Source organism: Blastomyces gilchristii (genome assembly GCF_000003855.2).
Source record: "Blastomyces gilchristii SLH14081 genomic scaffold supercont1.18, whole genome shotgun sequence".
Taxonomy (NCBI): domain Eukaryota; kingdom Fungi; phylum Ascomycota; class Eurotiomycetes; order Onygenales; family Ajellomycetaceae; genus Blastomyces; species Blastomyces gilchristii.
In genome coordinates this window covers 34,453-62,075 of record NW_003101665.1, presented here as the reverse complement: position 1 = coordinate 62,075, position 27,623 = coordinate 34,453, and the positions used below count along the sequence as shown (strand labels likewise).

The following is a 27,623-nucleotide window of genomic DNA, read 5'->3' as shown; positions in this document are numbered from 1 at the left end:
ATCATATTGTGCTTATTTAGAGAGAGCTTTTCATGTCTATCTGAACAAGTCCAGCTCATTGTCTCTGTTCTTCAAAGAAGAGAGAGAAGTCTCAGACACTTTCTCACTCTCATTCTCACAGGTGAGGGTGAGAGTGAGGGCAAGAATAGAGAAGTGAGGGCAGGCACAGGCACAGGTGCAGGGGAGAGAGCTAATTGTCAGAGTTAGTATTTCATTTCATTCTCATTATACTTTTTATACTGAATAGACATGTACAGTGAGTGATACACTTTATCAGAGCAGAGTTATTCACACAGAATAGCTGCAGCAGCAGTAAGTATGTTCTTTTCACTGATGAGAAAGCAGAGTGAGTGCATTTGTATCAATGTTGCAGAGAAGAGAGATATCATATTGATTTTTTTGAATCATGAAGAAGAAGAAAAGAAGAAGAGAAGAAGAGAAGAAGAGAAAAAAAGAAAAAAAAGATTCAAAAATGTCAGTATAGTGTTATTCATTTCTTCTTTAATATAGTGAATTTATCTTCTTACTTATTAACTAATTTGATAGGCTCAGAAGTTCACACAACTTCAAAGAAATTCACAGATATTTACAAAAGATCAGTGAAGTTAAAAAAAGATCAAAGATCTCATCATCTTACAGCATCAATTCCCTTGAAGATCTCATCATCTTACAGCATTAATTTTCTTGAAGATCTCATCATCTTACAGCATCAATTCTCTTGAAGATCTCATTATCTTACAGCATCAATTCCCTCAAAGATCTCATCATCTTACAGCATCAATTCCCTCAAAGATCTTATTATCTCATGACTGCACAATAATTAGTATTTCCTTATTCTCATTCTTCACTAGCAATGAAAAGCTTTACATACTCTTTAAGCTATGTGCTGTTTTTCTCAATCTCATTGATTCAGAAGTTCACAAGAGACAGAGAACATGATAATTATGAAATTTAATAATGCTTTTTTGATTGATTCTGTGTCATCTGTGAATACTATACTTCTTTTCTCATTTAATGCAGTTACACTTGAACTGCTTTCAGACTGTGGTCTTGAGTGTGTGAACTGCTAGAGCAAGATGCTATTTGAAGCTCATTAAGCTTAGAAGAAAATCTTTGACAGTTGTTGAGTCAGTTATATGAGCTATATTCACTTTTTAAAGTGAAGTTTATATCTTTAAGATACTAAGATTTAAGTGAGAAAACAATCTCATTATTCTGCAGTATCTGAGTTCACATATTAATTATCTTTAAAAGATAGTTTCAGGTTAGAAAGAAGCTGAGCTTTCATAATTATCATAGACTCAGAAATCTTTAAATTATAGTCATTGAGAACTTTGTCAGTTGTGTGAGTAAGATTGAGTTTTGACTCTTCAACTGCTTTGCAACATTCAATCAGATGTATAATAGCAAATTTGATCATTGATGCAGTTTGCAGCTTATTAAGCTTAAAAGAAAATCTTTGATAATCACACAGCAGAATTGAAAGAATAGTATCTCATTGATCATTTAAAATAAAGAAAAAAAGAAAAAGGAAAAGAAAGAAGATATTAAGAGAAAAAAAAATAAAAATAAAAATAAAAATAAAAGCAAAAGTAAAAGTAAAAACAGTAACAGTAACAGAATACAAAGCTACTTCTCAATAATCTCTTCATCAATCTTACAGTCAACAGAATTCATCAGGTATAAAGAAAAACTCATTGACAACTTCTCATTGAAAAAACAGCTTGTATTATGCAAGTTAACATTGTGATTCACATTGATAACAACCTGAGAATCTTCTTCAATAAATAGTTCCAGTGTATAATTATGATAGAACCTGATCAATCAGTTCTTTATTATTAGTATACTTCACAACTTCTTCATAATATGATAATAATTATCATCATCTTCTTGCTTGTAATACATCATCTCCTGCAATCTTCTAATATAATATTTCACAATGATATAAGACTCTCTGAGAATCTATAATAATATCTGTTAATATCTAAGCTTTCTCTAGAAATATAGTGAACATACAGCACAGCATATTAAATTATGAAAATGATAATTATCACATATCTTTCTAACACCAGAAACAATACATTTATACAATGACTCAAATTCAGCTATATAAAGGTAGTATGTGCAGATCTTCTCAGACTTTATTGTATAGTGAGTGTCATAATGAGCTTTGAGAACAGTGAACTTGAGCTTGTGAGTAGATATTATTGTTTAACTAAACTGTTTAGTTAGAGATTGATTTATACATCATCTATGATTAAGATTTAACTTACTTTCATTGTATTGAAGAACAGATGAGTGAATGAAGCAGCAGAGACAGCAGCAGAAGCAGTGACAGGTGATGTGACAGGGGGATTTTCACATTGATAAGTAAGTAGGTTGTTGCTGATTGAAAGAAAGATAAAGAAAATGAAGTAAGAAGCTCATATTTATACTTACAATATGAGTAAACAACATATAAGTAAGTTAATAATGTCTAGATAAGTATATTTCTATTCACTTCTATAACTCTACAATTCATAATTGATTCAGAAGTTAGCAGAAGTTGTTAGAAATTGTAAGAAGTTTACAGAAGATTTATTATAGAAGATGTCTAACTACTTGATAGTGTCATTTTCTATAGAGAAGTTGTCTCTTCCTCTGTAAGAAGGAGTTCAAACATGATTAAAACAAGATATCTTTGTGAATACAATATTTATGTTTGCATTTCATTCATCAAATGATGTTTATTTGTAAGGGATTTGAATATTAATACTATTGTTGTTACTTTGCTGCTTGAATGAAGTATGAACTTGAGCAGTTGTAGATATGTGAACTCATGAACTTGAAGAAGAATGAACTTGAGAACTTGAAGAAGAAGTGAACTGTGAAGTAGTGAAAGCACTGATAATAGATATGACTAGAGCAGCAGAGGCTTCAGCAGCAGCAACAGCAGCTGAAAGAGCTGTAGAGATCTCAGTGAAAATCTCATTAAGTTACTGTGCTCTTTTTACTGTGTATTGAGCAGCTATTCAGGCCAGATTATTGTCTTTCATATGCTATGCAGCTGTGAGCTGCTGAGCTGCTGTCATTTCACTGATTGAATCACTACTTGACATTTCAGTAGATACTGCTATCTCTGCTGCTCTCTTCCTGTTTCTGATTATCTGACATTGATATCTTTCTATGAGAATAGCTTTATACACTTTATTTACAGCTGTAATTTGACTTGACAGAAAGCTGTGAAGTTGATCTTCAAATTCATCTTAATAGCTTCAAGTCTGAAGAAGATTGACAGCATCATATAATTCATTTCAATTGAATTCAAAGGTAGATGTCTTCTGATGAAAAAGAGCAGCTATCTGCCACTGATATTGAGTAGATATAAATCATGAAGCTGGCACTGAAAAGCCTTGATTATGATGATACTATTTCTCTGCATGTTTGATACATCAGTTCTTAAGTTCTGACAGTAGAATGACACTGTGACTATTATCTCAAGATGCCTTGATAGTGTTTGTAGTGAATAGCTGTTTAAATACAGATATATGACTTGAATTGCATCTACTGCAGCATTTCTTCACAGGAGTATTCATTCTATTCATGTCAAATAAGAGTTGATTCTTCTCAAGATAGGTCAGAAGAGCTTTTCAGTGACATGAGTCATTGATAATTCTCTTTCAGTCAGTGAAGAGATTGACTTATCTTTGCATTTCATTCTCTATTCATGTCTTCACAGTGATTATTCTACATTGACTTTGACTCTGACTTGTCATATTTGATGCAATACTTTCAGCATCAGATATATTCTTCAAGTTCATGAACTGTGATAGCTGACTGACCTGATATTGAGTTCTTTGCTGAGATCTTTGTTTCACTGATAGTTAAGAAGATTGAACAGCTTTCTTTTCATAATCTTCAGAGTCAAATGCTCAGTAGAGAAGAAGAATCAAGACATGGCTTTTTTGACCTGATCCACGACTCTCTTGCTCACATTGTTGCTAAATATCTGCAATATCATCTCTCTTAATAGAAAATTCCCATACAACAGTACACTCAACATCTGGAATATTTATACTCATACTTAGTGAGATTGTTGTCATCATGATTCATATTTTCAATATTGATTTCATGAACTTCTCAAAGCAAATATTCTGATTCACTTCAGACACTCAAGATATGAAATACTGAATGATATCATTGATGAAAGAGATGTTAGTATTATTAACATTCTGTCTGTTATTCTAACAGATCTGAAGAAGTATTAATTAAAAATATTACACTGCTTGTTGAACCTTGACATGACTGTCAATAAAGATGATAATCTTTAAAATATGTTAAGATATGATCTTTTCATCTATATCAATGGCCTTATTCAATAAAAAATATAACATATCATAGAATACAAGTTTATCACATAGAATCAGATGTACACTGATAAAGATATCAGAATAGTTAATGAAAGTTTGAATAACCTGAGTCTGCTATGAGTTTATATCAATAGAATGAAATCCAGTCTCTTGAAGAATGATATTCTCAGCTTTACTGCTGAGAATTGCAGAACAGTCAAATCAGACAATATTCTTATAAAGAAGCAATCTCAGATGTCTCAGCCTGACAAACTGACTACAGAATTGACTTCACTATGTGATAAGATGACACTCATTGATAGCTACAAGCTCAATCTTTTCTTGTAAAGTAGAGTCTTAAAGAATATGCTGAAATCACTTATAAAGAGCTTGCTCTGAACTGAGCAGTATATGTGTATACTCACTCTGTTGAATGTGTTTGAGTAAGTCTTCTTATTCCTGAAGATTATCAGCACTGATCAGACAAGAATTAGTACTGAGAAACTGTGCTATATCTCTTATTTGCTGATTATCAAGCTTGTTTAGAGAAATCAGTTGAATGATTATCTTTTCTGTCAGAATTGTATAGAATTGAAGAATAAGACTCTTTTCATAGTCAGTTCTGATAATGAATAAAGTGTTACTATATTTATATATCATATGCTGAAGTATACAGACTTATTCTATGTATAGCTGAAGAGTACACTCAGAATCTGAACACAGGTCTTGAAGTATTCATTGAAGATAATACTGAATAACATTCTGTTGCTTATCAATACTATCTGGTCTGATATAGCTCATAATAAGTTGTGATATATCTACAATATTCATTGAAAGTATTTGCTTTAATGATGACTTTTGAAGTCACTGTTGTAGCTGACTTGCATGTTTTCTTTGATCTCTCTTGATCATATTTAATGCAGTTGATGGAATGTTGTCTGACTCAGCTGTCAAAAAGTGACTCAGCTGTTAAAAAGAAGTGTTATGTGATTGATTCAGAAGTTGTCAGAAGATCTCAGAAGTTATCAGAAGTTATCACAAGTTAATATACTGTATGAGATTGTCAAGAGATCAGAAGTTATCAGAAGTTATCAGAAGTTATTGAAAAATACACTTAGTACTTTGACTATAATCTCTGATAACTGAATAGATGTTTTGATAGCAAGATCAAGGTGTTGAATGACTAGACATGATCATGATTGAAAAATTAGTAAATTATTCCTGTGTTCAAAATCATAGTAGCAGTTTTCAATATGACACTTCATACTCAGAATATATGTATTTTCAGATAAAAATTACATCAATCAATAGAAAATTGAAAAATTAATTCTTCAAGATAATAGAGAAATAATCTATAAGTGATGTTACACAGTGATTCTATCTTAAATATTATAATTAAAGCAAATTATTCCTGTGTTACTAATAAACAGAAACTGTTTTTTCTCAGACACTCTGCAAAGAGTTTGCTGAGAATGTTTCATTTAGGTTTAGTGTAAGCTCTGTGACAGTTGATTGGCTCAGATGTTAGCAGGACTTGGCAGAAAGTAGCAGTAGTTCGGATTGAGTTAGCTCGGAGTGAAGTGGCTGAGTTTACTGAGATAATTTTACCCGGAAAAGTTGGTTTTTCTATAATATATAGAGAGATCTTACTATCATTGAATTGATAAAGAATAAAATAATCTATAATCTTTCAATCTGACTACTTTTAAAATTTATTAATAAGTTACAGCAGAGAGACATCTCTACTGCAGCTTGAATTCAGAAGTTAAAGAAGAAAGAATTCAGTTTAAACTTGAAAGAGACAGACTCTGAGTGAGATGATATCACTAAGAAATCAAGTCACTGATAACTAGAAGAATATGAACTTCTACTACTGAATAATTCAGTCTTTATCTCTCATAGCAGAGCAGTATATTAGAAGTTATTAAGAATTTATTATAATGATTTTTATACTGAGTACTTCAGATTAGAGAAGACTGAAAAGCATTTAAAATATAAATATGTTTAAGACAAGCTCTGAGCAGATGTTAAAGAGTATATTAAGACTTATAATATCTGTTAAAGATTAAAGATTCTGCAGTATAAGTAATACAGTGAGTTAATATCACTATCTATTTTAAAAAGCTTATGACAGAATCTATCAATGAATTTCATAGTTAATCTGCTGAAGTTAATAAGAGTTAAAAAATATGACTCAATCTTAATTATTATTAACTGCTTTATAAAGATGATTAAATATATCTCTACTTATAAAAAGATTAAAGTCTCTGAATTGACTGACCTGTTTTTAAATATTATTATTTATAATCACAGTACTCTGAAATTATTAATAACAGATTAAGAATTTCTCTTTATTAGTAAATACTGATCAGCTTTTCACTATTATTTTATAATAAGATATCTTCTCAGTACTGTATTTCATTCACAGACAGATAATCAGACTGAATATCAGAATCAGATATTAAAATAGCAGCTTCAAGTATTCTATTTATATTATCAGAATAATTGATCTAAACATCTTCTAATCACTGAATTCATATATAATAATATAAAAAATGTAATCTTAAAGATATCTTCTTTCTATACTTATTATAAATATAATTCTTTATTACTCAGTGACATTACAGATAATATTTCAAAGAGAGAGATAGATAGTCAGAATGTTAAATAGATACAGAGAATAGAGTATCTCTCAGTATCAGAAGTAAAAGTGAGATTGAAACTTTTAAATAAAATTTATAAGAAGATAGTGAAAAGCATTCATCACACTCAGAAATAGTAGATAAAATACTATAATTAAAAACATCTTCTAATGAAGTTTTTAATAGAGAATTAAGTACTACTTTCAGCAAAGAATATTAAGATAATGAGACTGTATAAAAAGCTCAGTAAGTGATAACTAGAATCTTTCTCAGTAATAAGAGTGATAAATAAACAGATATATGAGTTAAAATTATTCTCAGAATTGAAATCAATTTATTCTATTTTTCACATTTTTTATTTAAAGATCTATAAGTAATATCTCAGAGCAGAGCTGTCTCAGCTGAATAATATTAAGATTAAGAGTGATACTGAATATCTTATAAAAAAATATTAAATAAGTCAATGTATTACAGTAAGCTTCAATATCTTATTAAATAAGAAGATTATTCATTATCAGAGAATTTATGAGAACTGCTTAAGCATTTGAAAAATACTGAGAAAGAAATTACAAGCTATGAGACAGCTAGTAGAGATTACTCTATTATATGTCAGAGATATTGAATAAGCAATATCACTTAAGACTTTTCATTTTTCTTAAAGAGTTTTTTAGAGATAATCTTACAGTGATAAGTTAATATCTTATAAACTCTATAACACTCTTCTTCTATTTTCTCTTAAAGAATTTTTAGAAGTTTAATGAGACTATATAAAGTGTAAAATTTCTGAAGCAGTTAATAAGAAAAGAAAGAGATATTTAAAATTAATACAGATTAATATTATTAATCTTCAGGTCACTACTATTCTAATAAAGTTATAACTTATAGAAAAAGTAAAAAGAAGAAACTTCAAAGTTTACTAATTAATAATTATATCTTCATTAAACTTATTCTTCACTATTGAAGTCTTCAGTATTAATATCTTTATCTGCTGTGAAGTTAGCACTGCAGTACTGTAGAACAGTATACTGCAGAAGAGTATAAAATATATAAAGTATTAACTTATTAATTTATAAAGTATCTCAGTTATCTGCTTTAATTAAAGTGAGATTCTCTTTAATCAGTGATTAATCTCTGTAATACTTTTAATAACAGTATTAACTAATCTCTTCTTCTTAGAGCTGGTCATTCTGAGATGTTTTTTTATCTCAGAGATTGTATACTTTTATCTTCTTCTATAGATAAGTAAGAGAGATCTCTTCAGTCTTAATAGAATCTATTAACACTTGAAGCTCTGAGACTATTGCTCTGTACTACTTGAGTATCTGAGCTTCTTATCAGAACTGATATAATATCTTCTTGTAGAATAGATAATACTTACAGAGAAATAGAAGTTATTGTTACAGGTACAATAGAAATAACAGAAGTGAAAGAAGAGATAGATATATAAAATTCTCTCTTTCTTCAGCTGCTTAGTGCAGTGCAAGTATATAGCAGTGTTAATCAGAGACTGTATCAGAGTCTTCTCACAGAGAGAAGATAAAGAAACTATGAAACTCTGTGAACTCAACTCAGCAGTATTCTGAGCAGGGCTCAGATGTGCTATAAAAAAGAAACTATGAATTAAACTTCTCTAAGTTACTATTTTCAGAATTAAGCTCTTCTCAAGATTCTCTCTGAATGATCACACAGAGTTATATATTACAGTATCAATTGAAAGAAGAGACAGTATTACAATGACAGTAAGAGAAGTAGAAAAAGAACTGAATATAGACAAGCTGATCAGTAGAAGAAATAATATCTCACTATAAGACACAGTATTTACTGCTGTGATTATAAGAGATGCAGAAGAAGAAGAAGAAGATGTGATAATAAAAGTAATACTTTTATAATTTATTAACACTGCAGTCTTCACTTTCAATCTAACTTTCTTAACAGTCACAGAGACTGCAGCTGTATTACAAAGATATTTATTACTCACTAGAAAATATCAGAATAAGCTCTTTATTATCTTTCAAAAATGATACTCTCATGCACTCACTATTACAGATGAGAGAGAGAGAGAAAAATATGTCACAGAGAGAAGAAATCTTTTTAAAAAATTCTATCACTATTGTTAACTTTGTCTCTAAAATATACTACTTTTACAGAGAGTTCTATATACAGAACAGAATATATTAAGAGATCTATAAGTTACTTATTAACTACATTTTTTATATTTCAATCAATATATAAGAAATTTACTTATTATATAGTTGATTTAAACAGAGATAAGAAAGAGAAGATTTATACAGTCAGTAGAGAAACTCATCTATTTCTTTATATTATATATAGTATATATGCTGTTAAATCAGTTAATAACTATTACTATACAATAAAGATAATTTCTAATCTGATAATTTTAAGAGTATTAAAACTATACTTTTAAAGAAAAGAGTATTATCATATCTCTAATTATATCAAGATCTCACTGCAGTTCTATATAACTTATTACTTCTCTGTGAATAATTTCATTTATTCTGTAGACTGTTCAAACTGATTTTCAATTACTTTATAATATTATTCAGATATAATATAGAAAGATCTGATTGATAAATATAAGAACTCTACTTCTATATAAGATTAGCAAATTACTCTTTTATAATAGTAAGATACTGCTAAGATATCACTCTAACTATTCTTACTTATAAAATAAGAGAAGAGTATCTGCTCATTATCTATATAGAATAACTAGATACTGACTTCTTATTAAAGAAGTCAGTGATTCATTTTTTATCTTCTATAAGAATATATATTAGAGTTACTGCATTTTTCATACAATCTTCTTAGTATACTAAGTACTATATCTGTGATATTCTCATAATAACTCTGTAGCTCATGAGCTTACTATTTAAGTAAGATAGTTAAGCACACTTATACAGCTTTTTAAACAACTATCTCTATATAATACTATTGACTAGTCACTGCTTTGATTTCACCACATTACAGATACTACTATTTTTACATATAATATTCTTTCTCTACTTATAGAACTGCTCTACTGAGTTGTAAATATCTACTTAGTAAAGTAGTAGTTAAAAGAGTATTAAATTCTCTCTATAGACTGATTACTTCTATATAAGTAAGATATTTATTAATTGCTTAGTAAATGCTTATTATATATAAAAAACCGTATAATAGCTATATTTTAATAATATAACTAATTACTTTACAATATTATCTTTATTAAAAAAGTATTATTATTATTATTATTATTCTTCTTTTATTATACTTATATATAAGTGAAGCTTATGATGAGTTCTTGTATAATGTTAAATACAGATTAAGTATTAATTATACAGAAGAAAATACAGGTGTTAAGATTATATCAAGATAACAAGAACATAGAAAAATATAAGAAGTGATAATTAGATATATATAATAATAACTTCTCAGCTCAGAAATATAAAGTAATTTATTAAAGTAATTTATACATCTCTGTATTTATTAGAAATCTGAGATACTTAAGTTTCAGATTTAATGTATTCTCTACAGATTTTAAACTTATATATCTTGATTTCTTATATCAAGATACTATTAGATAACTGCATTAATTATTCACTTATTAAGACTTTATTAAAAAGTAGTAAATATATACATTTTTTTTTACAGACTTAATATATTTTAAAAAACTTTAAATAATTAATTAATAATTTAAAACTATTTCAGTAATTAAATAATTAATATAATTATTAATTAAATAGTATTTTAATATAAGAAATGAAAATAAATAAGTTTAAACTTTATAAAAATAATATCAAATTTAATCAGGTTAAAATTAAAAAATTAAAATTAAAACATTTCAGATTCTTAAAAATATAGAAATATAACTATCAAATAACTATAATCTGCAGGATGCTTAGATTATATGTGTGAATCATGTGCAGGTGAGGCGATTCAATTGCTGTGGCAACACTCTCTCAAGGTGGCGACCGCTACAAATCCTGCTGCCTCAACCGAATGCAACTACTACGGAGTTACTTGTTGTAATACATTAGTTATTGTCAAACAGCATGTTATTTAACTTTCACCTTCTCCAACTGTAATATTCACAATTACCGTAGCCTATCTGCATGCTATGTACTCTATACACAGTATTATTTAGCAAACAAGTCAAGAAATAGATATGCGAACTCTGCTTGTACCTGACTGTTGAAACTCTCAGCTCACATCAAAAATATTGAAATCAATTTCTCGGATCGTCTTGTCTCTCCCTCTCCCTCTCCACTGGATGTTCTAGAACCTTCAAGTTGGAATCAAGAAATCGAGCTGTATCTTGTTAGTGTCTCTTTTAGCGTGGTTGGTGGCTTCGGTCCGCCTGCTATTATTTATTATCTCTGATCTCCAACCCTCCGCACCCACAATCCCCATATCCTGCCATGGTTATTCATGCCTCTGCTCTGCTGGACAGACTTGCTCAACGGTCTTTGGATAATGAAGAATGAATGAATGAATGAATGAATGAATGAAGCCTACCGGCCCTTCAGCTCTACAAGCAGCTACTGACTGATCGCGATCGACGGGGCTCACGGTTTGTTACTGTGCAAGAATTATGCCGCCTGGACGGCCTCCCCCCGGCGCTCGCAGATAGGCTTTGATTGAACGAAGCCCGTTCACCTAACTCCTTCTTAGGCATTGACAGGGGATCCCTACTTGACCATTATTAATTACCCTTGACGGATTTTCACTGTTGTTCGCTGCCATTAACATCCCTCCCGCCCGCGATCTCGCTGCCCCGTCTCTTGTGCCACCGATTAAGCGTGAGCATCCCGACCAAGCTACAGCTTCTATATATATCTATATATACAATCAAGTTTTCCGGGGAACAGAATAAATATATCTTTACTCCCTGATTGTTTGCGTTCCCGCGCTTTCTGCTGCATGAGATAATAGTGGTGGCCGCAAGAAGCAAACCGGATTGAAGGATGGCTCCGAAGGCCGCTAACCACCAAATAGGGTGGCTATACGATTTAGTACTATGGTCGCTTGCCGTGCTCATCGACCTGTTTTTCAGAGAGGTCCACCCGCGCAGTTCATGGAAGGTCCCCAAACGTGGTCCTATAATCCTCGTTGCTGCCCCGCATGCGAACCAGGTACGTCCCCCAACGCGGTTGCACAAAGTAGCGATCCGTATGGAAAGATATACGGGGATATATAATCCGCGTTGCTAACGGAATTTGTTCCCTTACTTTGCATCTATGTAGTTCGTGGATTCGTTGATTCTTATGCGCGTAGCCCGCAGAGAACTAGACCGTCGAATAGCCTTCCTCATCGCCGAAAAATCATTCAAGCGGAGATTCGTCGGGTTGCTAGCAAAAGCTGCGGGCGCGTTGCCCGTGGCTCGGGCCATGGATAATATGAAACCTGGCGAGGGATTAATATACTTACCAGACCCTGTTAATAATCCGAAACTACTAAGGGGTGTTGGCACGAAGTTTGACGACCCAGGATTTGAACCTGGCGGCACGATCGCTCTGCCGACAATAAATGGCGAAGCCCATTCAACGGATATTGCAGAGATTCGCGGCCCAGATGAGATCATTTTGAAGAAACCCTTCATGCACAAGGATGCGCTGTACCAGCTTACGGGCCGGACAGACATCTCAGATGATTTGAAGTTTACTGGCAGTGCTGCGGAGCAGGATCTGTCAGGCTTCAAAGGGTCTAAGTTTAAAGTTGCTCCACATGTCGATCAGACGGGCGTGTATAAAGCGGTATTTCAGACCCTCAATGCTGGAGGATGTATCGGCATCTTTCCGGAGGGCGGTAGCCATGACAGGCCTAACTTACTTCCATTGAAAGGTATGGTAATTGTTCAATCCTTCTAATAAGCCCCTCCCCCCCTTTTTTTTCTCTTTGGGAGTATGAAGCTGATGGATCTCTGTAGCTGGTGTTGCCTTGATGGCACTTGGGGCCTTGGCAGAGAACCCCGACTGCGGTGTGAAAATCGTCCCTTGTGGCATGAACTATTTCCATGCGCATAAGTTCCGCTCTAGGGCCGTGGTGGAATTCGGTAACCCAATTGAAGTGCCACGGGAGCTTGTTGAAATGTACAAGGCAGGCAATCGACGGGAAGCTATAGGAACACTGTTGAACACTATTTACCAGGCACTTGTTGCGGTGACTGTCGTTGGTCCCGACTATGAAACACTTATGGTTCGTCTCATATCTCTACTTGCCCTTGAAGGAAAGATTGGAAAAAGTTGAGCCATTTGTACTGACGTACCTAAAGTTGATACACGCAGCAAGACGGTTATACAACCCGGCAGGAAAGAAGCTTCCGCTCCCTATGGTCGTAGAGCTGAATCGTCGTCTGGCGAAGGGCTATGCCCAGTACAAAGACGACCCTAGAATTGTGAGCCTAAAAAAGTCCGTCATGGAGTACAATAAACAGCTGTGGTTGCTAGGCATACGTGACCATCAAGTAGCATATGCCAAATTCTCCATCATCAAGGTGGTTTCGACTTTGATATACCGCCTTGGAAAACTGGGTATTATGTCCATTGGCACCTTACCCGGCCTCGTGCTCTTCGCACCAGTGTTCGTAGCGACCAAAATGATTTCAGTCAAGAAATCCAGAGAGGCATTAGCCGCATCTAGTGTGAAGATTCAGGGCCGCGATGTAATGGCTACGTGGAAATTACTAGTTGCATTAGCTTTCGCACCTCTCCTCTATGCATTCTACACAATCCTCCTCACATACTGGACCTATCGGAATCGCATCCAGGGGTATGTTCCCGAATGGGTACCTCTCTGGCTAGTGGTGATATTCGGCTGTTGGATATTCCCTTCAATTACCTTTGCAGCATTACGAATCGGCGAGATCGGCATGGACATCCTGAAATCCATGCGCCCGCTCGTCCTGTCCCTCAACCCCACCTCCGCCAACACATTCGTCAAGCTCCGAGACCGAAGAGCCAAGCTCTCACATGAAGTAACGGAGCTGATCAACACGCTCGGTCCGGAAATGTTCCCTGATTTCGACGCCACGAGAGTTGTCGCAGACCCATTCAAAGAATCGCTATTCATGCACGAGGAGCCTTCAGCATCGAAGAAAGAAAACCAGCTTCTCATGGGGCAAGAACCGGACGCGTCCACACGGAGAATCAAAGGCGAGACTACCACCTTTGTCCCCAGCCACCTACCCCGCAACGAATCGTTCCACGACCTCAGCAACATTGGCTTTTTCTCCACGCGGCCACCTAGCCGGAACCGCAGCCGCAGCCGGAGCAGTTCGAACAGCGGCCTTACCGGTTCGAGCGGCATGCCGCTCAAGGCGTTCAGCACGCTGAATTCCAAGGAGAGCTTTGATGAAGTTAGCAAGCGGATTCGGGGGGCTATGAAGGAACGGGGCCGGTTGAGGAGGAAGCAGAGTGGGGAGTTTGGGTGGGAGGTTGCTAGCTCTGCGGGGTCTGAGAGTCCGCGCAGCGAGGTTGGGAAGAAAGATTTGTGATTTTAGTTGTCGTTTTTTATTTTGGTGATTGTCAAACGAGGGAAAAAATGAGGGAGGGGTGTGTATAAACAGAGGATTTGGTGCACGGATTATTGTTTTCCCCTCGGGATAGTCAAATTACTTGGGATGGAGTGTGAGTTGAGGGAATGGGAATCGTCGCAGATGCCGATTAAACCCATGAAAAAAGCGACGTATATATTTGCGGGTATGGGTATACATACATTGAGTGGATTTGGGGTTATAACTCCAGAACTGACGATACAAACGAGACCCTTGGCAAGCCCAAGGTGAGGGGACGGGCTATCGCCCCGATTTACTAGTGTGCTGCTGCCCCCGACAGCTGTCCTTGCTGGTCCCGCTGCTAATTCGGCTCAAACCATTTTGGACAATATATTTTTCGGTACTTCTCTTTTGTTCTGTTGTTTGTCGACGCGCTCGGTACTGTTAAATATCTTGATATTTTCTTCTTCTTCCTTTCAGTTGGACCCCCTGTTAATTCATATCGTCAATCAGGTGTGGCGTTCTAGCGTTTCTCAAATGTTTTGTTTCAAAGCCGTGGTTAATATCCAGGTTCATTCTTGACGCGAGGAGGAGGTGGAAGAGGAGGAGGACTCGGAGAGGAGGGCAGAGCGACGTTCCGCATTTATTATTTTATGATTCTCATGCTATATTATCGCCATATCATATGCAGATAGTTTACATAGCCAAATACGTATTTACGCAGCACTTCGGGTTGTAATCGAGTTGTTCAACCATGTGAAGTAGATATTTGCTCTCCTTTTGCAGCTATCGACCGAGCCAGCGCGATGACGTCGGCACCAAGCCACTTCTCCGTACTCCGTACTCCGTAACAGAGGCTCATTTAATAATATTGCTCTGGTAAGGTAGCGCATGCGCTCAGCCACGCCGGGGAATCCAATAGGGGGCGGTGAAATACCTTACGAAGCAGGGAAGAAAAAACCCGCGCACATAACTAAAACATGCACCAACAGGAATAGAATGCGGTTGGGATAATATCATTTATTTTATTATTAATTACGTATCTCCATTGCGTCGCGATTATGTTGATGGCAAAGAGTTGATTTCACTTATTTGTTTTATTATTTATTTTATTTTTTACTTCCCTATTTTTAGGACCAAGTCTCCTTTCCTTCCTCAGGTCTCTTTTTTTTCTTCCCTGACACCCGTCGATTTTACCAACTTCCGCCTGGTTTCCCAGACCGCTTCTCTTTTTGTCCTTTGGGGGGGATTTCTCCGGAGACGCTTCGGTTTCGTCTCGGATGTTGTGTTTTTGTATACTACGAGTGTTGTTGTTCCCTTCTTGCGGTTCACTTCCTGGGGAGATCCGGAGAACATAATTAAGGAGCTCGTCGCGATTTTGCCCATCAGCCTCGCCCAACACACACACACACACACATCTACACCTGCGTAACCAACGGGGAACAACGAGAAAACAATAAATAGAGTCGGCAAGAGAGCGCCAGAAAGCCAAAACGCCTTCGGGACCAAAAGCAAACCATTCCCGCCTCCCGTTCTGTCCTCCCAACTTCACCTCCTCAGCTCAACCCTCCCCTATCCGATCCCCGCTTTGGGGCTCTCACCGCTCCGTCCCCCGCCGATGAACTGTTCTCCTCTCCTGGAGGCCATCTGATCCGTACATATACATCGTAAACAAGCCGAACCGATTCGCCCTCCGTTCCTCTAACTCCTCCTGCCCTCGTTCCCTGAGACACCCTTTTCCCCCAACGCAGTATCCCCTACATATCTATCCCATGGCGGCCTCGTCGATGCATCTTTCCAAACTGCGGAGATGGCTTCTCTCCTCTCCGCCGATTGAGTGGGGGCTGTCACACCTCCGGGAACTGTTGATTGGGGCGTTGAGAGAAGGGCCGATTCCACAGCACGTGGCGTTTGTCATGGATGGAAATAGACGGTTTGCGAGGAATCATCGGATAGAGAAAGTTGAGGGGCATAATTTGGGGTTTGAGGCGTTGGCTAAGGTATGGCTTTTGTGTGATTTAGTCTGTTTTTTTTTTTTTTTTTTTTTTTTTTTGTCCTTATCGGTTTGGTATGGGCTTTGGATGGCGGTGGAGGACTCTTATATGCGCTGTTCAGGCAGTATTACTTTCTGTATCCGTTTTGCTAACACCTGCGCGCTTGTGTTAGATATTAGAAGTGTGCTACAAAGCAGGTGTCAAGGTGGTAACGGTGTATGCCTTCAGTATCGAAAATTTCAAGAGGTCGAAATACGAGGTGGATGCTTTGATGGACATGGCAAGGGTGAAGCTAGCCCAGTTATCCCAACATGGGGACCTGCTAGATCGCTACGGTGCTAGTGTACGTGTCTTGGGTCGACGGGACTTGGTTAAGCCTGAAGTACTGGAGGCCATCGATAAGGCTGTTGAACTTACAAGTCGAAATGGTGATGCCATCCTGAACATCTGTTTCCCATACACGTCTAGGGACGAGATGACGACCGCGATCCGGAACACCGTCATCGAATATAGCACCCCTCTTGACCGAACACAGTTACCATTGTCGAATGGACAACGCCGCACTTTTTCCGAAACGCACATCGCGGAGAGCATACAGAAGGAGGGTGGGATGGTTAACGGACACGGAACGGATTCCTCGTTATTGCGCCCACGAGGTAAACGGGCGACCAAGAGTTCCAACGACGACCCCGACGCTTTCCCCCTCGCTACCTCAACGACATCAACAGATCACCACTCGCATGTTGCAGAAAAAGTTGCTATAATCCCAGAAGCATACACCAGCTACCCTCCCAACACTGACCAACTTATCTTCCTCTCACCAGAAACCATTACGCAGCAAACCCTAACCGACCACATGCTCACTGCCGGCTGTCCACCCCTAGATCTCCTCGTGCGAACCTCTGGCGTCGAGAGACTGAGCGACTTCATGCTCTGGCAGTGCCATCAGAACACAGAGATTGTGTTCTTGGATATTCTTTGGCCGAGCTTTGACCTGTGGACGTTTTTACCAGTACTGTGGGAGTGGCAATGGCGGGTACGCAAGCAAGGGGGCCAGAATGGGGAGCTAGAGGATAGCAATGAGGATGAGTTCAGTGGTTCGCACAACGGAGTCACGAATGGAGTTGGTTCTGAATATTCCCCCCTGGCGCATAGGCAGCGCGCAAGGTCTAAGGATAGATAAGTTTCTCTTTTTTTCTCTCTTTTTTGGGGGGGGTTGTTCTTCTTTAACTCTCTTTTTTTGGTTCTCTCCCCTTTGCGGGAATTGCATTGTTAATTTTTCTTTAATTCTGAATATTTGCCGCATCCTTTTTAAAAAAAATTTGCTGTTTTTTGATATGGAGTTCTGGTTTGTTGCGATTCTCTTTTCCATCGGTCTTTCCTCATCTTCGAAGCATTTATAGTCTACCGCTTTGTTTTTATATTTACACCTATTGCTCTGCTTTTGCTTTTGCTTCATGAGAGGGATTCGTGATATCACGGCTGTGTCTACTCCATATGCCAATCGCTGGATGTTACCGGTTGCCTCATTGTCTATTATTTATTTCTCACATTCTACATAAAAATAGACCAGTATACCCCTAATCCGCCCTGTTTCCTGCACCCTTTGTATAGCGTCATAATATCATGTTAGTGGTTAGCTACCAGCTCTTCGTGTTCCCTACAACGACCCTAGTAGACTCTATTACTAGCTCTGTGAACCAAAAAATGGATGCGATTTCAGAGGATCCTGGGGTCTTTTCATCAATCAAAGAAAGATTCCATCAATCCCAATGGGACTGTCCCCTTCCTTGCGTTCATTGGACAGTTAACTCATTCTCGAACAACTTGCTGGACGGTCAGCAATTAAGCCCACTAGATATATAGGTACGTGCTGTATACCCAATCTTCTTTCGCAGAATCCTGTAGCTCTGTATCGTATCGTGTTGGACTCTAATATGGTCGAAGCAAACTACGCCATCTTGTTTGCGGTATTCCTGGCGATGCTCAGGCGAAACTCCTATAATGCCCCCGAGTTGGTTGGTAACTAGTGTCTTGGCGCCTAGAAATTAGCTTTGTTGCTACTTGCACACTTGGAACTTGTAGTCCGCCGTACCACAGGTACGGACCAACTTACGCTGCGTAGATGCCTCGAATATCCGGTGCCTGTATGGAGTATATACAGTACGGACTATGATGATGTTGGTCCGCCTTCAGAGGGAAATGCTTGAAACGTCTCGCATCATCAGTCGCAGTAGACGCTGTGTACCTCACCTGTCGATCTGCCAGATCCCATTCCGCATCATGTCTTCAAGTCATTCACAAGCCTGTTCCCTCCTCTCTGACGGGTAAGTTTGCTACTGCTGAAATCATGCAGTTCAGCGGTGTTAATCTGATACAGTGCTGAATTTGGACCATGAATTTTTTTTCGTTTCACGCGTGGGCCGATTCATTCAAAATGAAGTTCATGAAATGGCACAGCGATACATCCACTTTGATGTTGAGGAGTTAGCTCGTGTCGTGGGCACGGCCGTTGTGCTAAATCTTGCCTCAACATCAAATATATTGACAAGTCTATGTTAAATTCACTACGTTTCTGATGTGTTTTCATAAACATATCTTGCTGCATTATTATCACGTGATTATATATTTCGTCGGGCCGAGATCGGAACTAAGCTAACCGGTAATATCCTCTCCCTTTTTATTTTGAAGATTGCGACAAACTCGACTCTTCTCTCAGTTCACTCTCTTACACTTCAGATCGATATAATCAGCTTCACACTTCATATAATTATTGTATTATATCCTTCGAAGAGATAATATTCACAATGTCGCAGCCAATTGAAGGTCGCAAGGTGCTCTTGTAAGTTCCCTTCTCTTCTCTTGCTCCTTCCCTCACTTGAGATTTCCTCTGCCCCGCGGTCACCTCCCCCACCAGATATCATATTTTCAACTTCTGCTTTTTCAACCATTGAGAGATTGCAATTGGATATTATCAACGAAGACTGATTTCTTGTTCGTGTTATATAGGTTAGGAAGTGGTTTCGGTTCGTTATACCCGGCCCTGGTGTTTATTTTATGTTCTAAAGAGGGACTGCGAGAGCTCACGAATAACCCCCCTGACAATACAATCACTGACATAGATCGTTCTCTTTTCGATAATTAAATAGTTACGAAGCCGACTGTTGAACTCCTAAGCAATGCGGGTATAGAGGTTACTGTTGGTATGTACTAATATTCGTGCCCTAATGCTAGTTCGCCCAACCCAGAGAGACATCAACCCCGCGTCCACCTGTCGGAACACCGTTCTGCGCGCCATTATAGGGAACGCAGCACTGCTAATTAATCTACCCAACAAACAGCGTGCCGCACGCTTGAGAGTGCCAAGAAGCTTAGCCAGGGCATCAAGAACACAAAGGCTATTTCTCTCGACGTCAATGACAGCGCTGCTCTCGATGCGGAGCTGTCCAAAGTCGACCTTGTCGTGTCCCTGATCCCTTACACGCACCATGCAACTGTCATCAAGGGCGCGATTCGCACCAAGAAGAATGTCGTCACTACGTCTTACGTGTCGCCTGCTATGATGGAGCTGGAGAAAGAGGTCAAAGAGGCCGGTATCACGGTTATGAATGAAATTGGTCTTGACCCTGTATGCTGCGTTCGATGCTAGTCTTGTGATTCTAAATTATCGAATTGTGTTGGCTGATATACGGGTTTTACCCCGTTGTGTTGGATTAGGGCATTGATCATCTTTACGCTGTGAAGACCATTTCTGAGGTAAATATCTCTTGTAACTGGTGAGATCAGTTGATATATTTTGGCATGTTTTAACGGTTATTTTGTTCTAGGTTCATGATGCCGGCGGAAAGATAACCTCCTTCCTCTCTTACTGCGGTGGACTTCCCGCGCCTGAATGCTCCAATAACCCCCTCGGCTACAAGTTCTCCTGGTCTAGCCGAGGTGTCCTTCTCGCTCTTCGAAATGATGCAAAGTATTACAAAGACGGCAAAGTGCAATCTGTCTCTGGGCCAGAGCTCATGGGAACCGCCCAGCCATACTTCATCTACCCAGGCTTCGCCTTCGTCGCCTACCCGAACAGAGATTCAACAGCGTACAAGGAACGCTATAATATCCCGGAAGCCCAGACCGTCATCCGCGGCACGTTTAGATACCAGGGCTTCCCCGAGATGATCCGCACACTCGTCGATATGGACTTCCTCAGCGCCGAAGCGAAGGATTTCCTCGACTCCCCCATTCCCTGGAAAGAAGCCACCCAGAAAATTCTGGGCGCCACCTCCTCCAGCGAAAAGGATCTCGAGTGGGCCATCTCGTCGCGCACCAAGTTCCCCACCACTGAAGAGAAATATCGTATCCTCTCTGGCCTCCGCTGGGTCGGGATCTTCTCTGACGAGAACATTATCCCCCGTGGCAACCCCCTGGATACGCTGTGCGCAACCCTAGAGTCCAAGATGCAGTACGAGGATGGTGAGCGTGATATGGTTATGCTCCAGCATAGGTTTGAGATCGAGCACGCGGATGGATCTAAGGAGACAAGGACTAGCACTCTGTGCGACTATGGTGACCCCAATGGTTATTCGTCCATGGCAAAATTGGTTGGCATCCCGTGCGGTGTCGCTGTCAAGCAGGTCCTTGATGGCACCATTAGTGCGAAGGTTCGTTTTGATATTACCTTTCCACCTGTTCTTTTTATATCTTATATCTTATTCCTTTTCTTTCTCAAATCCGAAGTTTATTCTTTGGGTTATTTTCCCCTCTATTTGCGGTAATAGTTGCTAACCACTTACCTAACTTTTTAGGGCATTTTGGCACCGATGAGCATGGACATCTGCGCTCCTCTGATTAAGACTCTTAAGGAGGAACACGGCATTGAGATGATTGAAAAGACTGTTTGAAACAATTCAATGCTAGTTGAAAGGGGTATTGCATTGGATGCGTTTTTCTTTTACACCATCAGGTCAGGGAAGGCAATTAAAATCTTTATAGAGGGTTGGGGGGGGGTGGGGGGGGGTGCACCATAGTACTTTACAAAATACCAGCCAATTGATTTCCCTGCCCACCTTATTTTGGTGCAGTGTTTTCACTTTCCGCTCACCATATGCGATACTAAATTTCATGGCATATTAAGAATCCCGCTAATAGCTTGATCATAATATATGCCATGGAAAGGTATTAGTTTCTGAATTTCGTTCATCAAGATCTGCCCTTGACAATGATCAAACCTTCTGCAGTGCCTTCATGCATGTATCCATTTCGGCAGGCAAGGGTGTGGATACTTCTGGATGCATAAGGCACTGGGATATTTTATGCCTATTTATTCACCCGGGAGCGTGGAAAAGTAATCGGATACTTCTTGAATGCCTTGGCTATTTTCAGGTAAGTGAATGGGTGCAGCACCATGTTGGCGTAGAGTAAGGTCTTAATATCCATCCATACCTTGTGCGTATTTGAAAGAGACGATAACCTCCCCGAAACGTTCGCCATTATCGTGTGCATGCCCAGGATCGATTTATGAATTCAACATCGAAACCAAGGCTATTCAACTCCATAAATACACACCATATCCGCTGAAGAACGAGCTTACGACAGATCGTAGGAATCTCCCGTCTTCTTCATCACTGTACCCAGTCATACCCTCGCATCCCATTTCCCCCACAGCTATTTGGGCGTCCCCTAAACAATATTCATCGATCCAAACTCTCCCGCGCACCGAACCAATATACCACACCAAATGAACTATGAACCGATGCGCGTCTTCGAGAAAGAAGGCATGTGGTTAGAAGAGCATGTCTAGCATGACAAAATTAGGTCTCAACATGAGCACGATGGATCCGATTACACTACTGGTGGTCTTTTGTGCATGAGATGAAAAGGGTGGAGAGCGAGACCGCGATGCTGATCAGGAGGGGGAGAGGGGAGGTGATTTTGATTTTCTGTTTCATAGTTCAAAAATTGTAGTGCAATCCCATCCTAAGACTAAAGGAGACGGGATGCTTGTATGTACATAATTAGGTTCCCCAATGAATAGGACATTTTCACGATTAATCTCCGCTGTCTGGGGATATTCCCAATAGCTTTCTCTGGGTAGTTTATCGGTTAGTTACCGGGTTACTGTGGTCCGAACAAGTTCGGGAAACGGAACCAAGCGGAAGGACTCCGCTTTTCCCATAAGCTTAAATACCTTAAATCCACCACTCACCCACCACAAACTCCCAAAAACAGGGGAAACTGCCAATTTTCATGACATCTGGTTCGGGCATGACTTTCATCGCCAGTACCCTACGTCATGATCTGGATAATGCTGCCGATGAGAGTTGAATTTTCTGCGTGATGGTCTGGAACGTGTGAATTGAATGCCAGATTCATTTACGAGACAGTCTCAGCGCCTACGGCATATATTGCCTTGATCTTTGGGATTCCTACTTCCAATGTTGCGATGCCTGATTTGATAGGGCACACAGAAACTGTGTATCTGTGTAATGAAAACTTGCTCCGAGCATCATTTGTGCAAAATGCTAGGACAGCCCCCGGATTCGTGTGTTCCCAAAGCCTGGAAAATTCCATGACAAACTTCGCAAACTGCTGCGCACGCATCTCTGGGCGGAGAAAACAGGGTGGTCTTAAATGTATTGCGACCTGAGAAACGATGTCATGGCAAGAAACATTACGTACGTCACTTGCAAATGGGGTCGGGAGTGGAGGACGGAAAACCTTCTCCTCACTCCACGAGAGTTTAATTTTTCATTCCAGCTGCTGAGCATGAGTGCGATGTTATATCTCGGGGAAATACACACCACGTGTTCAGAGACGAGATATTTGAATATATATGTTTCACCATCCCTGACGAATAGCTTCCGATAATCATTTAGCAGGAGCTGTGGAGAAATACAATAGTTGAAGAAGTTGAGCACAACCCACCATGCGGCGCTCTCCATCAGCACGATCATCGACTTGGGCTGTCATATTAATTCTCTTCTTGCTAAGCGCGGTTGATAGCACTCCTATCAAAGAGAAAACTTACATTGAGGAAGAGTATGACTTCATAATTTGTGGAGGTATGGCTTTCTCAGTCCTCTGAGGACTACGGATACCAACTAAACGTCTATATAGGCGGCACTGTTGGCCTCGTTTTAGCCAACAGATTGTCTGAATCTGGCAGGAATAAAATTCTCGTTCTTGAAGCGGGGCCGGAACCCTCTGTCGTAGCAGCGTACGAGCCTGCTGGTGGCAACCAGTTCCTCGGCGGTATGCAGGGGATCTCCTGAGTTTTTGTCATGGACCTCAACTAAGTGTTTTACAGGAACTTCAATTGACTGGAACTTTCACACTGTCCCTCAGGAATATCTTGACGGGCGTATCTTGCCGTACCACCGTAAGTTCTCTGCAACTTCTCTCTCATGCAATGCCAATTGATATAAATACCATCAAAAATTATTCTTGCTGATATAAAATACAGGTGGCAGGTGCTTGGGTGGAAGCAGTGTCACAAACGGTCTGTTTTATGGTCGGGGTAGTGCCAGCGTATACGACAAGTGGGTAGAGCTTGGTAACCCTGGCTGGGGCTGGCATGATGTTTATCCGCTATTTGTGAAGGTAGGAAACCCTCGACTGTTCTCGGAACTCAAGTAACATTCCCTACAGAGTACTCGCTTTAATGCGCCGAACCCTGACTCCGAATTTGACCAAAGTTACCAAACATGGGATCCAAGCGCATATGCGGACGGTCCTCTAGATATTGCTTTCCAAGGCTATGTTCCTGAGTCGGGAATTGCATTCATTCAAGCTTGTGAAGCTGCCAATATACCTATCGTCAATGAGTTAAATTCGGGAAATAATACTGGTGTCAAGCAAGGTACTGGTTGTCTTGATAGTAGATACCGACGAAGCTCTAGTTATGATGCCTTTTATAAACAAGCAGCCGGTCGACTAAATTTGGTGGTTCTGCATCAAGCTCCTGTCTCTGAGATCATTACAAGACAAACAAATGAATCTATAGTGGCGACTGGAGTAGTATTTACTGAGCAGTTGACTGGTCGATCACGTAGTGTCAAGGCAAAGAAGGAAGTTATTTTGAGCTTGGGTGCATTTCAAACTCCTCAACTTCTCATGGTTTCGGTATGAGTTACTACCCCTGAATTTTCTCGCTACTTACTTACTATGGCCTAGGGAATTGGTCCCGCTTCAGAGCTGAACAAGTTTGCCATTGACCATGTTCTGATTAATGAGAATATTGGTCGCAAGTAAGTGGCTCTCGTGTCTCCATTTAGGGCACAACACATATGCCAACATTGATTTTTCAGCTTGGACGACCATTCCGTCTTCAGTATTATGGCTACTGTTCACCACAACGCCTCAACTAGCCAGATGTTTGCCTCTGCTAGCAATATACAAGCAGCTCAGGCTGAGTTTTACAACAACCTTACTGGCCCATACACAGCACCCTCAGGCATAACCAATGGGTTCCAGATGCTCTCTGATGACGAACTGCAGTCCATTGGTGCACATGACATTGTTGCTCAAGGCCTCACGAACCGATCGCACATCGAGTACCTCTACGAATCAATGTGGTATCCTGGGGGCCCAACTCCATATTATATTCCAGATGAAGATATCTCATACATCTCCCTCACCGCATCGAATCTCGTAGCTGCATCTCGGGGAAATATAACTCTTCGATCAAGCTCAATGAGTGATGCGCCCCTAGTTAACCCAAATGTAGGCAAGATCTTTTCTTTTTCGTACTGTCTAATTTATTAGCCATCGAAGCCTCCTGTGTCAAGAGCTAGAGAAGCTAACCGATCGAATTAATAGTATTATTCCCATCCGGCAGACCGCGCCTTAGGGATTCAGTCATTCAAGTATCTACGGAAGATTCTCGCGCATCCAGCATTTGACAGGTTCACAGTTGGCCCATCCCACGGAGAGGTTAGCCCTGGCCCCTCCGTCAGCAGTGACGACGATGACGCGATATTTGAGTACATCAAAGCAAATACCATCCCAAATTGGCACGCCTCGGCAACAACTCAAATGCGACCACTAGAAGACGGTGGAGTGGTAGACCCGAGATTGAGGGTTTACGGGATTCAAAATCTCCGGGTAGCGGATTCCGGTATCATACCGTTACTCCCTGATGTAAATATTCAGGGGCCAGTCTTCATGATTGGCGAGAAGGCGGCACAGATGCTCAGAGAGGATTGGGGAGACATTTGACTTTACTAACCTTCTTTTGGGTTGTGTCCGTTGTTTTCTAGACACACATTCCCTCCTTGGATCCTTCTTTATTTCACATTGGTTTGAGATGGGTAGCTGCTTGTAATGCCTTTTATTCGGTTAATTCAAACAGACTAATATTTATTTCATAAATAAATTAGGAATTGCAAAGTTCATGAAACAAAGCTAATATATGTCAAAATTACAATGTATGTAGGAAATTTCCTTATCCAGTTGACCAAGGTATCTGGTCGCTGAAATAAAATAACCACCACAGAACAGATACCAGTCTGGAGAACTGTTAATTCACACCGAGGACAACTTTACCTCTAGCCCGTCTAGTATCAACTTTTGCAAACGCTTGTTCAAATTCTTCCAGCTTAAAGGTGCTGCTATCTTTGACAGCTGTCCACCGTTCGGCTCCATGGTAGAGAAAATGTCTTAACATCCTTCTCTGTGCAGTTAGCTGGCCTTTTCTCTTCTAGAGGCTGCACAATGCTGATCAACGTCCCCTCACCCTTACCACATCCCCCGACATCCCCTAAGTTCTCATTACTGAAGTAATCGATCGCCAGATCCATCGTCTTATTCCCATCTACAGCAGGCCACGCAGTTATGGCTGTCTTTTAACAATCGACTACGTCATTGGCACCTAGGTCACGGACATATTGTTCATTCTCCGATCCGCAGGATGCACAGGTGTGAAGGCCTGCAATTCCAGCAAGCTGGACGAGCCATAACCCAACACCACCTGATGCAGCTGTGATGAAGAAGATTCTCTTCCATTGGTTTGCGGTATTTTCAGGACCACCCGGTCCACCCTGAAAGAACAAGGCTTGCCATGCTGTAAGTGCCGACACAGCCATGGTTGTAGATTCTGCCCAGCTTAGATTGCTCGGTCTATGAGCAAGCTCAGAGGTCACTGCAATGGTGTAGTCACGAGCGCAGCACGGCCGAACATAGTTTGGGCGAGCGTAGCCTTGATCTCCAGCTACATATGAGGAACCCTCTGGCGCAGTGATGATAGTTCCGGCGAGATCCTAAGCAGGGATTATCTTCTCTTTACCCAGGATCGGAAATAGTTTTGGCCAACGAGGCTCTCCGGCACAAATAGCCGTTGCGTGGACACGGATAAGGTTCCCGTTAGATCTCAGCTTGGGTTTGGCAATAGGCCTCTATCTGAGGGTAAAGGTATCCTTCTCCACGTCTTGCCAAAGAGATCTAGCAGTAGATTTAAATAGTTGATCTGCCACGGCGCAATCTTGAGTGACAGTGGATGTTGTATAGGCTTTGGTGCTCTGGAGTGGGGTTAAAAACGACTGTATGTTGCGTGCGAGGTAGTCGTGCTTCGAGGCAAGGGGAGGGTCGTGAGTACGTATTGAACGGGTTGGCAGCCAACTCGTGTTCAAAGAATTCACCAAGCTAGTTGACTCTAGCATACTCCGTACATACAAAAATGTTACTGAATGTGAGTGTCGAGCAGGATAATAACCGTGCCATGCTTACTCACTCTCTCTAGTGAGTGTGCCACAGTGTACAGAAAACCACACTGTACAGAAAATATTTTGAATATCTTCATTCTTCATCTTCAAATAATCATTATTAATTATAATCATGTCTAAATCTTCTAATTACACTGAGGAGCAGTTGTAAAGAGCTGTTGACATATATAAAAGTAATTCAAAATTAAAAATCATGTCTCTGTCATAAGAATTCAAAGTCTCATATATTATCTTATATGAGAGAATCAATGAGAAGAAATCAAGAACTATAAGAGTTTCACTGAATTAAGTATTGAATGATAGTCAGAAAGAGATAATTAAGATATGAATTTATCAGTTAGATATTAATTTTTGTCTATTCATTATTAAGTATATCAAAGCTGCTGTGAACTGTATATTGAGATAGTATTATACAGATTCAGAGACTACATCTCTCATAGTAAGCAAGATATAAGTATATC

At 39.4% G+C, this 27,623-nt stretch overlaps 5 protein-coding genes across 5 annotated transcripts; 4 read left to right on the top strand and 1 right to left on the bottom strand.

Moving 5' to 3' along the window:
* Window positions 1–11,260: 11,260 nt before the first annotated feature.
* BDBG_07201 (acetyltransferase) lies at window positions 11,261–15,326 on the top strand. The gene is made up of 5 exons (XM_002622203.2): window positions 11,261–11,284; window positions 11,418–12,099; window positions 12,211–12,808; window positions 12,894–13,162; window positions 13,239–15,326. The coding sequence occupies exons 2-5, from the start codon at window positions 11,932–11,934 to the stop codon at window positions 14,457–14,459; spliced, it is 2,256 nt and encodes a 751-aa protein (XP_002622249.1). The 5' UTR covers window positions 11,261–11,284; window positions 11,418–11,931; the 3' UTR covers window positions 14,460–15,326.
* Window positions 15,327–15,369: 43 nt separating this feature from the next.
* BDBG_07200 (undecaprenyl diphosphate synthase) lies at window positions 15,370–18,326 on the top strand. Its single transcript, XM_002622202.2, has 2 exons — window positions 15,370–16,459; window positions 16,626–18,326. The coding sequence occupies exons 1-2, from the start codon at window positions 16,232–16,234 to the stop codon at window positions 17,634–17,636; spliced, it is 1,239 nt and encodes a 412-aa protein (XP_002622248.1). The 5' UTR covers window positions 15,370–16,231; the 3' UTR covers window positions 17,637–18,326.
* Window positions 18,327–18,597: 271 nt separating this feature from the next.
* On the top strand, window positions 18,598–22,544 carry BDBG_07199 (saccharopine dehydrogenase [NADP+, L-glutamate-forming]). Its single transcript, XM_031722979.1, has 8 exons — window positions 18,598–18,780; window positions 19,145–19,295; window positions 19,463–19,479; window positions 19,603–19,656; window positions 19,795–20,081; window positions 20,171–20,209; window positions 20,281–21,105; window positions 21,250–22,544. The coding sequence occupies exons 2-8, from the start codon at window positions 19,261–19,263 to the stop codon at window positions 21,343–21,345; spliced, it is 1,353 nt and encodes a 450-aa protein (XP_031580040.1). The 5' UTR covers window positions 18,598–18,780; window positions 19,145–19,260; the 3' UTR covers window positions 21,346–22,544.
* An 825-nt stretch (window positions 22,545–23,369) lies between these two features.
* BDBG_07198 (glucose-methanol-choline oxidoreductase:GMC oxidoreductase) lies at window positions 23,370–25,660 on the top strand (the record flags this gene model as incomplete). The annotated part of the gene is made up of 8 exons (XM_002622200.1): window positions 23,370–23,505; window positions 23,561–23,695; window positions 23,751–23,822; window positions 23,907–24,043; window positions 24,092–24,565; window positions 24,617–24,690; window positions 24,751–25,165; window positions 25,262–25,660. 8 exons carry the CDS (start codon window positions 23,370–23,372, stop codon window positions 25,658–25,660), a joined length of 1,842 nt encoding a protein of 613 aa, XP_002622246.1.
* A 301-nt stretch (window positions 25,661–25,961) lies between these two features.
* On the bottom strand, window positions 25,962–26,700 carry BDBG_07197 (zinc-binding oxidoreductase; the record flags this gene model as incomplete). The annotated part of the gene is made up of 3 exons (XM_031722978.1): window positions 25,962–26,065; window positions 26,184–26,255; window positions 26,292–26,700. Coding segments are annotated over 3 exons (585 nt in total), but the record flags the coding sequence as incomplete, so codon positions are not given.
* Window positions 26,701–27,623: the final 923 nt, after the last annotated feature.

What these genes read in the sequence shown, in the direction of transcription:
- BDBG_07201 (XM_002622203.2), top strand. Translation starts at nt 11,932, where the DNA reads ATGGCTCCGAAGGCCGCTAACCACCAAATAGGGTGGCTATACGATTTA. An exon ending in CTGCCCCGCATGCGAACCAG is followed by an intron (nt 12,100 to 12,210) that starts GTACGTCCCCCA and finishes GCATCTATGTAG; the next exon opens with TTCGTGGATTCGTTGATTCT. An exon ending in TAACTTACTTCCATTGAAAG is followed by an intron (nt 12,809 to 12,893) that starts GTATGGTAATTG and finishes GGATCTCTGTAG; the next exon opens with CTGGTGTTGCCTTGATGGCA.
- BDBG_07200 (XM_002622202.2), top strand. Translation starts at nt 16,232, where the DNA reads ATGGCGGCCTCGTCGATGCATCTTTCCAAACTGCGGAGATGGCTTCTC. An exon ending in GGTTTGAGGCGTTGGCTAAG is followed by an intron (nt 16,460 to 16,625) that starts GTATGGCTTTTG and finishes CGCTTGTGTTAG; the next exon opens with ATATTAGAAGTGTGCTACAA.
- BDBG_07199 (XM_031722979.1), top strand. Translation starts at nt 19,261, where the DNA reads ATGTCGCAGCCAATTGAAGGTCGCAAGGTGCTCTT. An exon ending in ATGAAATTGGTCTTGACCCT is followed by an intron (nt 20,082 to 20,170) that starts GTATGCTGCGTT and finishes GTGTTGGATTAG; the next exon opens with GGCATTGATCATCTTTACGC. An exon ending in CTGTGAAGACCATTTCTGAG is followed by an intron (nt 20,210 to 20,280) that starts GTAAATATCTCT and finishes ATTTTGTTCTAG; the next exon opens with GTTCATGATGCCGGCGGAAA.